Source organism: Miniopterus schreibersii (assembly GCF_964146895.1).
Source record: "Miniopterus schreibersii genome assembly, chromosome: 16".
NCBI classification, from domain to species: domain Eukaryota; kingdom Metazoa; phylum Chordata; class Mammalia; order Chiroptera; family Miniopteridae; genus Miniopterus; species Miniopterus schreibersii.
Window position 1 is genome coordinate 18,528,215 of NC_138116.1, and position 11,939 is coordinate 18,540,153.

Below are 11,939 nucleotides of genomic sequence, written 5' to 3' on the forward strand. Positions count from 1 at the left end.
GCTTGTGTTATCAAAACTACCCCCGTGTTCTTCCACAGGACATTTTATTTATTTACTTACTTATTTTTAATCCTTACCTGAAGATATATTTTCCATTGCTTCTCAGAAAGAGTGGAAGGGAGAGAGAGAGAGGGAGAGGGAGAGAAAGAGAGAGAAACATCAGTGTGAGAGACACACACGGATTGGTTGCCTCCGGCACCCACCCGACCAGGGCCGGGATCGAGCCTGCAGCCGAGGTGCCTGCCACGCTGGCTGCCTCTGACCTCAGGGGGACCTTGGGCCTGGGCCTCTCCTCTATTCCTCCACCTGTCACTCCACTCTTCCCTCCCTTCCTTGCTTGGCTTAGACTCCCCTAAAAACCACATGAGCGACTTTTGCTAATGTCTGTTCCTCCCTTGCCTGCCAAGCAAACCCCTAGTCAACCCAACTGTCCGTCCACAGCTGACCACTGAGCCCTGCTGGAGAGCAGCCCACCACCTGGCATGGCCTCCACCACGCCTCCTTAGGTCACTACAACCTCAGGGTCTTCCACCACAGAAAGGGCTGTCACCCCCAGAAATCCTTCCATGTCCCTGGGTCAGGCCTCTTCCTGGTCACCACGGCAGCAGCTACACTTTAGGCTCGCTTGCCTTTCTCCATTTTCCTTACACCTCTGGTTCCACCACCTCCCTGCTCCTCAGCTATCAACTTCACATCTACTTTGCATACACACCCATACAGAAACCCCCAAACATCTCGCACAATTCTGTTTACTCTGAAAGGTTTCAAATACCTGAAAAATACAGCGAATCGTGTAGCAAACACCCATGTGTCCAGACCCCAACTCTATCAAATTACCTTCTGACCCGAAACCTGCAAACCTGCCCACGCCATAGAGGGTAACAGTCAGATTGCCTGGTTCAAATCTCAAATCTACCACGTATTTCTTTTCTCCATGCCTCAGTTTCCCTTTCTGTCAGAAGACAGAAATGAGAGTGCCCATCCCATAGGGTGGTGTTCGGAGTGAATGAACCGAGATGTGCAGAATGTCTCGAGGGTGCCTGGCACATAGTGAGTGCTCAAGGAAAGCCAATATTAACTGTTTCATCTCCCCTCCTGACTGAACAAAAGAAAGAATCTGCTCTAAGGCTAACAATCCCTTGGGTGGGGTTACAGATCCTTCCCCTCCCACCTACTCAGAGAGTACTCTTTATTAACCTCCCCCCCTCGGGCTGCTGTGATTGACTTGTAACCAGGCTTGCTCCCATTGAAAACACACACCCCCCCCCTAGATATGCAAATGCCCTCCAGCAACCGCCTCTCGGCTCCCTCCGGCCTAGCCTGCACTGGTTCATTTCCTCCCCTCCCCTCGCCCCTGGGCCAGTGTACACTGCCTTCCAGCTTCCCCTCCACCCGACCCGGCATTACCAAACGCCTTCCTGGCATTACCAAACGCCTCCCCGAGATGCCATCCAATGAGCACAGCTGTCTTCATTCTGTTCGGACCACACATCCACAACAGGGTTTGACCCTGCTGACTACTCCCTCCTTGAAATACCCTTCCAGCCTCCTCCCCACCACAGGACCACCTCTCTGAGCACTGCCTCACACCTCTCAGGCCACTGTCTCACAGATGCTGCCCTGGGACCCTCCCTGGCCCTCTGTTCTCTGCCTCCCTTCCCAAGCCATCTCACCCCCACCTGTGGCTTCACTTACCACAAGATGTCCATGACCCCCAGGCTACATCTCCAATCCCAGCTTCTTTACTGATTTTTTCCGGATCCATGTAGCCAGCTTCTGCTGGACAGCTCCTTCTAGATATTTCAAAGACACTCAAACGCAAACATGATAAAGATTGAGCTCATGGCACAACCACTTTGGAGAACTATTTGGCAGCATCTTCTAAAGCTGAACACACACACCGTGGCCCACAATCTCACTCGTAGGTACCCGACAGCAGTGTGGACACATGTGCACCAGAACACACATACAAGGATGCTCACAGCAACGCCATTCTGATGGCCCCGAACAGGAAACTACCCAAATGCCCATCAACAGTAGAACAGATGAGTAAGTGGTGGTGTATACATATGATAGAATACTCATATACAGTACTGAAAGCGAAGTCTACAGATATATCCAACAATATGGATAAGTCTCACAAACGTAATGTTGAGCAAAAGAAACTAGACATGAAAGAGTACATACTGTGTACTTTCATTTACAAAAGTCAAAAATATGCAACATTGGCCGACAGAGCTAGGAGTCAGGACAGCGTTTACCCTTGTGGGGGATTAGCAGAGGGAGAGTGAGGGGGCTTCTGATTAATGTTTCTCAACCCGCCATCACCTGGGTGCTAGTTACACAGCTGTGTTTGGCTTATGCAGATCCACTGACTATAATTTCTGCACTTCTCTGCATGTATGTTATACTCAAGTGAAAAGTTAAAAAACCAACAAAACCAAAACAGGACACACCCTCGTCCCCATCAAGCATCCCCTGGCCTTGGTGTTCTCTCTCAGAGAAGGTTCCAGCCTTCCACTCAGTTGCCCAAATCAGAAGTTAGGGTTCTTCCCAGCTGTTCCCCTCCCTATTACTGACTCCCAAGTGCCATGGCTAGACTGCCTTCTGTTTCTCAAATCCACCCACTTCTCTCCACCCCCACCGCCTCTTCCTTAAGCCAGACTCAATTCCCCTCTTGCTTGGCCTCTCTGCGGTAGCCTCTCAGCCTCCAGCCTTGTCCCCTCTGATTCATCCCCACCCAGCAGAGAGAGGGACCTTTCCAGAATGAAAATCCAGTCGTCTCCCCTGCTTGAGGTCTTTCAGCGCTTCCCCACACCCTCTGGACAAAGCCCATTCTCCTGCTCACGGGTTCCAGGTCCCCTCCCGCTTTCCCCCTGACCACCCCTCCCCCAATGCGAAGCCCCAGGCAGTCCCACTTCCCAGGCCTCCCCAGTGGAGGGGGACTCCGGCCTACTTACACTGACCGCTAGATGGCGCCAGATCCCCAGAAAACGGAGAGCGCCAGGGCTGGTGCTTTCACCCTCTAGTCCCATCCCCTTTCCTGAGTTCCTCCCCTCAGACCTGGCATTCTGTGAGCCCAGTTATTGTGGCTGTGCCCAGGTGGCATGATACTTGGGCTCCAGGAAACATCTTGCATCAACGGGGTACTTTTTCTCATGCCAGGAAGAGGGTGGGTAATGCCCAGCACTGCCCCTTCTCTCTCCTGCGGGCGGCTGAGCAGACTGCCCTGCATCACCCGGCCACCAGGGGCAGCACTCCCATCAGGCTGACACCTGCTCATCTTGTTGGCCCAGACAAGGCGCAGTGGGTGGCACTGGCCCCACTACATCCTCCAGCAACCTCACCACCACCGAGCCAGCAGGTGCCAGCAGGTGCCCGCCCAGCGGCCTGTGGCTCCAGTACTGCTGGCCCGACAGGCCCCTTTCAGGCCATCGTGACTTCACCTGGGAATCTGCTTCTGCTCGCACCCTGGAGTGGGCAGTTCGGTGGCAGCGCCTGTTCCATGCCTCCGTTTCTGCTGACCTTACAAGCTTACCCAGCTGGCATGATTCGGCTGCTCTCCAGTATTGGGGAGTCTCACTTTTTCATTCAACAAACATCTATTTGCACTGAGGTTGTGTGCCAGGACCTGCCCTAGGTATCTGGAAGGCAGCAGTGAACTGGACAGATACAGTCCCTGTTACCTTAGGGCACACAGTGCAGTGGGGGACCGGATGTTAACCTCACATTGCCAATCGCTCATGTAAGTCTCTAATGCTGCAGTTTTAATCCACTTCTAGAACTCAGACTTTCAGAGCAAAATGGAGCATAGAAATTACTGTAATGTAACCCACCACCAACATCACGACTTTTTCATGATTCCTGGACTCTCCGTCCAGTGCTCATTCGTTCATTTTACGCTGGAGCCACAGGTAGAGGTGGGAGTGAGGAGGGAGAAGGGGTGAAGCTTCTGTGAGGAATTCAGGAGGAAGGTAGACCCCCTGCCATCTCTGAATCACCTGGCCCTCTTCGTGTAAGTTGTTGAATGAATGAACGAGAGAGAAGGGGCTTCTTCCAAGGCTGTCCCTCCTCTGTGGGGAGCTGGGGCTCCAACACAAGCCCTGCCCGCCTCCCCCGCTCCCATCCTGGGAGGGGAACCGGCTTGCCCAGTGCCCTTCCTGCCCCCGACGCCGTGGGCTCTCTTGGCGCCCTCTTGGCAACAGAACAGAGGGCATCCAGAGCGGGTGGCAACTCGCCCCGCCACGGGCTCGGAGCGGCGGGCGATAGGCGCTGGGGGGACGCGGAGATAGACGGACAGATAGCGCTCGGCTCTCCTGGCCCCCGCCCCCACCTTTCCCATGCCGAGGCCTCCCCGGAGCCGCTCAGACCTGGCGGGCACTCCTGCCCCTCGGCACGCGGACTGTGACCCTCTGTCTCTGCCAACTGCAGCTCTCAAAGCCCTTGGAACCCCCGGCAGCCTGCCCGGGAGTCTGACTTTGGAAAGGCGCACAGAGCCCGCTGCACAATTCTCTGCCTGACAGAGTCTACAAGGGAGACCCCTCCCCGGGCTTAGAGAGGGCCGGGGAGGCTGCAGATCCCAGGTCTGACCACAAGGTGGCGCGCCGGCACTGCCTGTCCTGAGATGGGTCGGACGGGGGAAGGCGACAGAACTGACCGGGCAACCCCGTGTGAAGGTTGCGTTGGGGGACTTGGGGGAGCTCCTTCTTCTCCCAGAGAAAGGCGGGAGCAGGATTTGGGGTGGAATGGAGAAATGGATTAGGCGTCGGGAACAACTTGGATGACCTAAAGGCCAAACAAGACTAAGATTGGGGGGGGGGGGGACTGTGTTCCCTAGGCAGGGGAGTCTCTTCTTTAGGGCCTTTTGGGGTGGGTATGGGGTTCAATAAAGCATCATGGTTCCCAGGTGCTGGGCTTTGGGAAGGGGCTGAGAGTTTTATACAGCTCTGCATGCAACCACACATTTACACACAGACATGTCGTCCCAGGGCCCTCTACTTGCACTGCTCACACACACATCCCCCCACACACATTCTCACACTTTCTCTCGCACACATCCCTGCACTCACACACACCTCAGCATACTGCAGAACACAGGAAATCCTCACATCACACGCCCCAAGTACACCTGATCTAAAAATGCCCACACTCCCCAGTACTGTCCCAAATGCATAGACTGTGCCCCTAAACATATGGAAACATACAGAGAGCCAGCCTGTGTCTCACCCAACTTCATGCAGACCCCAGGTCCCCTACTCCTGAGTGATCTCTGAAACTGCACACACGGTTTCAGAGATAGCTGTACTGTCATTATAGACAGGCTGTGCACCCCCACCCTCCCCATAAGCCCCTAAATCCACACACACCACCCCCTCGGCCCTCTCCAAGCGGGCCCTCCCTGGGTTGAATTATGACTTTTGTTAGCCCAAGGAACATTTGCCTGATGGACCCCTTCCTCCCTAAAAAAAAAATGTTTTAAAATTACGTTTTATGACTGCATTGCTGTAAAAGGCAATATATTAATAATCACATATTCAAATATTTTCTTCAGCCTAAAATTCCTTTTACCTTTCTTTTGATTTTAAAAGAAATAAAAAATGTTTTCATGGGCCTTGGACCTTTCCCATTAGGGCGCGTTTGTCTGCCTGTCATTTGCGCGCACACACACATGTCCCTTTGGACCACCTCCCTCCACAAACACCCAATGGGCAAATTCCCCTCCTTCCTCATCACCCCTGAGCCCACCTTCCACCCCCCAGCCAGGGAGACAGACAGACTGACGGATGCTGGGGTTTCTTCATAGACACCCTCCCCTCACTCCTTCCTTTAGAGATACTGGGTTTTATCGGGGCTGCGGGAGAGAGCCACCAGAGGAGGAGCGGGGGGTGTGTGTGTGTGTGTGTGTGTGTGTGTGTGTGTGTGTGTGTTTTGGTAACAACAAAGAATGGTGGGGAAAGAGCGAGCGGAGGGCAGAGCGCCGGAGCATGTTTTGCCTCGAAGGCAAGACTTGCAGCCAATCAGAGCGCTGGAGCCTCCCTCCGCGACTCCTCGGAGTCTATAACCGGCTGGTCGGGCGGAGCTGGCAGCATTTGACTGTGGCTCGGGACGCGACCGGAGGCGCGGCGACCGTCCGAAGGCCAGCGCCAGTCTCAGCGCCCCTCGGCCTCCCCTCCCCCGAGACGCCGCCGGACCCTCCTCCCGCGCCGCGAACACGCGCGCCCACGCCCCCGCCTCGGCTCCTCCGCCTCCCCCGCGCTCCCGCCGGTGGCCGAGGCCGGCCCGAGAGTGGCGAGGCTCCCGCCAGGATGAGTGGCTCCTTCGATCGCAAGCTCAGCAGCATCCTCACCGACATCTCCAGCTCACTGAGCTGCCATGCGGGCTCCAAGGACTCACCCACCCTGCCCGAGTCTTCCGTCACTGACCTGGGCTACTACAGCGCTCCCCAGCACGACTACTACTCGGGCCAGCCCTACGGCCAGACCGTGAACCCCTACACCTACCATCACCAGTTCAATCTCAACGGGCTCGCGAGCGCGGGCGCCTACTCGCCCAAGTCGGAATATACCTACGGGACCTCCTACCGGCAGTACGGGGGCTACCGGGAGCAGCCGCTGCCCGCGCAGGACCCAGGTGAGGACCGCGGAGTCGCCGGGGAGTGGGAGACGCTGAAGGTTCCCGGGGGGAGGGGGGGAGAGGCGGGGGATTGAAATAGAAATCTAGGGAAGCGTCGAGGCAAGACGTGTACTGTCTGGGGTTAGAGAAGCGGGACAGACGCCGCCGAGGAAACCGACGGCCTTCCAGTCCCCACGCTGCGCGCCGCTCGCTGTGCGCCGCCGTCTCGGGGGAGGTGGGGGGAGTTAGGGGAGAGCCAAGGGGACTGTAGACTGTCGGGGAGCCTCCTGGTCGAGACGCTTGGCAGGGAACCTCAGCAGACGGCCCCGCGCCTGGCTGCAGGGGGCTTGAGGGAAGGCACCGGGGGCTGGAAGCTCCAAGGGCCGCCTGGATATGGGCTGGGGAGAGGGGAATGGGGAGAGGGGCACGGAGAGGAACGCCCCAGAATGGGGGGAAGCGGCTGCGAAGTGGAGGGGCTGACAAAGAGAAAGGGGGAGACAAAGTGAGAGAAAGGACAGAAGAAAGGAGAGGAGGAAAGGAAGGGGGAATGAAGGGAGAAAGTCGTCTGTACTATGCTTGTGACTTTCAGAAAATCGAAAATTATTCTAAAATAAAAAGGTTTTAAAAAGAAGGCGGCGGCGGCGGAGGGGACGAGACAGGGGAAAGAAGCGACAGACAGTAAGATAAGGAGAGAAGGGCTTGGCCAGCGGGCGGGAGGCGAGGGGCTCCCAGCTGGGCGGCGAGCGGGGACCGCGTCGGGGGCGAAGCCTCGGGCGCCCCGGGGCGGCCTGGCCCGGGCTGTGCTGGCGCCGCGGGCCGGGCTCGGGCCGGGCGCGGAGCTGGGCGCTGGGCGCTGGGCGCTGGGCGCTGGGAGCGCCGCGTCGTGGGCGGCCGCCGGTCGGCTCCGTCGCCGCCGCTCCCCGCCCGGGCGCAGGCGGCCGAGCGCGCAGCCGGGAAATCCCGGGGGAGTCAGTGGGCCGCAGGGTGGGGCCTCCCGCGGGGCCCGGGAGGTCGCCGGGGTCGCAGACGGAGACTGAACCACCCCCCGCCCTGCGTGTCGCTCGCAGTGTCGGTGAAAGAGGAGCCGGAAGCCGAGGTGCGCATGGTGAACGGGAAGCCCAAGAAAGTCCGAAAGCCGCGCACCATCTACTCCAGCTACCAGCTGGCCGCCCTGCAGCGCCGCTTCCAGAAGGCCCAGTACCTGGCGCTGCCCGAGCGCGCCGAGCTGGCCGCGCAGCTGGGCCTCACGCAGACACAGGTCAGTTTGGGGCGATCGAGGGTTGCCGGGCTTCGCTGGGGCCGCGCGGGACCCCGGACTCCCCAGGCACTACCGAGCCTGAACGGCCCTTTAAATTCCCTGCAGGTCCTTGAGACCCTAGCCTATGGGTAGAGGGGCCCCTCAAATCTCAACTTCTGTCCGAAGTTTCTGCATTAGCATGTGTACAGGCATGCATATTTGTGACCCTGTGCAACTGTGTACGCCCCTGGCCAGGAGAGGTGTCCCTCTCCCTCCACTGCAGAGTCCCCAGCTCCCACAGTACCCCCTCCCCCGACAGTGCAGGTCACTCACTTGATAGGAGTCCACATGTGTCTTCCCCTCCGGCTAGGCATGTGTGTGTGGAGGTGTACCTACACATGCATATGCATGTACAATATTTGCACACATGCTAATGTAGCTGTGTACACGTGGGGGTGCTCGCATAAGGAGCCCCACCTTTCAGGGGTCAGTGTGCTTGTGGATAGAGGGGCACATGGACGTGACTGTGCACATGGTGAGTGCATGTACAAAAACGTGTACTTACTTCGAAACACCACATTGCTGCCCATCGCCCAAATTCTCTACCCCTTCCTCTGCCTGGAGCAGAGAAGAGAGATTTCCACCAAACCGGGATAGGGCCTCAACGGTGGGAGCCTCACCTTCAGCCTGTTCCTAAAACCCCCAGCAGCCTGTTCAGGGGAGGAGTAGTGGCTGCCTGGCTCCCTGCAGGTGTTGACAGGCTGGCCTGGGTTGCGGCTGCGGCTGCGTGGGGCCCAGTCCGCCGGGAATCTGGGTCACCCGGTGAGGAGCTGATTCATTGTTTGTACCAGTCATGGGGTGGGGAGCGGCAGGGGGAGGGGGAGATACCCCAGGGGAAATTTGGGGTGCCGTGGCTCACCTGCTCTTGAGTCCACAGGTCACCCCCATTAGACAGCCCCAGAGGTCTCCTCCATGCTAGAATGTGTGAACATGGATGCTCACGTTTGTGGGTGTTTATCTGGGAGTAGTATCTGTGTGTGTGTGTATCTTTATGGCCTGGTGTCTGTATGTGAAGCGGTGAGTGGGTATGTTCCTGCACATAGAGATGCTTGTGTGGGTGTGTGTTTGTCTCTGTGTATCTGTGTGCCTCTGGGTTTCCAGTGTGAACAAAAGGCCACAAACTGCCCATCTCCCACCTGGGCTGCCTTTTATTGGGTGCTTACTATATACCAGGCTGCTCTAAGTTCTTTATCTGCCTTAACTTATTTGAGCATCATAATGACCCCATGAGTAGGTAATAGTGCTGTGACCATCCCCCTTTTGCAGATGAGGAAGGCAAGAACCAGAGAGGTTAAGTAACTTGCCAAAGGTCACACACATAGTAAGTGGCGGAGTGGAATTTGGACCCCAGCAGTTGAAGTTCCTTGCCACAGTCCTATCCCAGATGAAAAATGCTGGTGGCCTGGGAGTCAGGATGCCAGGGTTTTGCCTCAGTCCTGACGTGGGACATTGGGGTCTGGATTCCTCAGAGGGTTTTCACTCAGTATTCTGAGAGACTAACTAGCTCCCCCTTTCTTCTCGGCTGCAGGTGAAAATCTGGTTTCAGAACCGACGCTCCAAATTCAAGAAGCTCTACAAGAACGGGGAGGTGCCCCTGGAGCACAGCCCCAACAACAGTGATTCCATGGCCTGCAACTCACCACCCTCACCCGCCCTCTGGGACACCTCCTCCCACTCCACTCCAGCCCCTGCTCGAAGTCAGCTGCCCCCACCGCTCCCGTACAGTGCCTCCCCCAGCTACCTGGACGACCCCACCAACTCCTGGTACCATGCACAGAACCTGAGCGGACCCCACTTACAGCAGCAGCCGCCTCAGCCGGCCACCCTGCACCATGCCTCCCCTGGGCCCCCGCCCAACCCTGGGGCTGTGTACTGAGCACCCACCTGGCCTGAACCTCCCATGAAAGACTCCCGGGACCAGACAGAAGGCATCTCTGTCCTAGCTGACACTCAGGAATCATCGAGGAGCACAGGGGAAAGGGAACTCCCTTCCCCTTCCCTTGTCCCTTCCTCCAGGGACCCAAGAGCTCCAGATGAAATTTGCGTGGACCGAGGATGTCCCCTGAACCTCTCTCCCCTGCCTAGGCACTGGGGTACCCTTCCAGATGTCGGGGCACTCCACTCCAGCTGGGACAGCTGTTCCCTTCTGTTCCAGGAGCCTGGATTGACTTTAAGTGGCTTGTCACCTTCCAGCCTCTGAAACTTAGTACTTGTTTCCCAGACTGGAGACTTTGGGGACTGGGGGACTGTGGAGTGTTTGCAGGTCAGGCCTGGTCTGGGACACCAGGCACTGTGGATGCTGGGACCTGCCAGTCCTGGTTCCTCCTAAGCCACCTGTGGCTTTCCTCTTCCTGAGCATCCCCTCTGCCAAAAAGACATTGGACATCGTGACTGGGACTCAGGGTGGGGACCTCAACCAGTCCCCGCCCCACACTTGTAGCCCTCATTTAAGATTTGAGGGTTAAACCAAAGAAAGTGGGGGGAATATTTTAATATTTGTGGCCTTAGAGGCAAGAACTCAAGGAGCCGTTTCTCTCCTCTCCTTGCGCTGGTCAGAGAGGAGGGGTGGGTCTTAGATATCTTTCCTAAGGACCCGATTCTTCTTCCATGTACAGGACTTTGCACAACTTTGGTTCTAAAAGCTGTTGAAAAATAGGAAAACAAAGGGCATTGTTAACAGATAGGATCAATCTCCCCTAATGGGCACCTCTACACCCCCCCAGCCCGCCTCTTCCATTCCCCCCACCCCACCTCTTCCTCTCCTCCAGTAAGCTGGCAGTTTTGGCGCCAAACCCCAAATCTCCAAGGAGACATAGCAGGCAAGACAAACCCCAAAACACCCCCTTTCCGGTGGCCTTGGAAACATTGCATGGGGTGAGGTGCACAGGGAGAGGGCAGGGTCGCAGCTTGGTGCCTTTAGGGGAGAGGGGGTGGCTATCAGGAGGGCTGGTGGCACTGCTCCTCCCTGATCCAGACATCCCCCTAGAGCTAACTTTCCTCCTCCCCTGATGTGGTCAAACATTGAAGAAAAGAAGAGGTAGAAGACCGTAGCTATATATATATATAGTCTGTATTTTTTTAAGAGCAACAGAAAGAAGCAGCCTCCTCCCTATGTGGTTTCCTATTTATGTGGCCCTTTCCTCCTGGATGTACCTGCCTGTGTGTTGTGAGCTGAGAGAAACAGGGATGTGGGCTCCGGCTGGATTGGGGTTTGGTGGGAGGCACAGAATGAGAAGAGACGTGGTGGATCTCCAACAGTCCCACCCAGGGGACAGGAACGGAGCCGGGCTTCTCCCTCCCAGGCTTCTCATTTCTGCTTTCTTACTGGACCCATCTTTATATATAATGTTAATAAAAAAGAAGAAAATAACCACTGAGCTCTTTGAACTGGAGGCTGGAGGCAGACGGGGCTCTTGGAGAGGGCCTGGAAGTTGGGGAAGGTGTTTGGTGGGGAGAGAGCTCGGAGGCTCCAGAGGCTCTGCTGGGGCTCTGGGCTCAAGGGCTGGGCTGGGCCAGGCCCCAGGTGGCAGGTGCTCCTGACTCCATGGCTGTCCCCAACGTGGGCAGGTCTGGGTGGGTGGGAGGCTCCCAGTGCCACGGCCTCCCTGACTCCACTCTGTTTGGTGGCTTGGCGTTCCCTGCCAGCCAGATGCCCTCTGTCACTGCCGCTGCTGGGTCACCTCAGGGCTGCTCTTTGATCTTGGGCTCACACGCAGACATGCTTACACACGTGTGTACACCCCCTGTCTCCACACCCAGGCACTCCCCGGCCCCTCACCCTCCTGTCTATCCTTTCCAGCTTGGGGTGAGGTTGGGGCCTCAGGCAAGGGGAATACCACTGCTCTCACAGTTGGCAGGGACCCCAGGCCATTGGGATCTAGGCTGGGGGATGAAAGCCAACAGATGAGGGGTTCTGTGTTTACCTCTCAGGGAAAGCTTGTGCCCTGACTCAGTGCCTGCTTGCTGCCGCCACTCTCCTAGCTGCCCGACTCCAAGACTTTGGAGACAGAGCTGAAGGTGATAGAATGAA

The 11,939-nt window shown here is 56.9% G+C and overlaps 1 protein-coding gene across 1 annotated transcript; it reads left to right on the forward strand.

Annotated features, from left to right (window-relative positions):
* Positions 1-5,984: 5,984 nt before the first annotated feature.
* On the forward strand, positions 5,985-11,279 carry DLX3 (distal-less homeobox 3; the record flags this gene model as incomplete). The annotated part of the gene is made up of 3 exons (XM_081162357.1): positions 5,985-6,630; positions 7,680-7,870; positions 9,438-11,279. 3 exons carry the CDS (start codon positions 5,985-5,987, stop codon positions 9,783-9,785), a joined length of 1,185 nt encoding a protein of 394 aa, XP_081018483.1. The 3' UTR covers positions 9,786-11,279.
* Between the last annotated feature and the right edge of the window lie 660 nt (positions 11,280-11,939).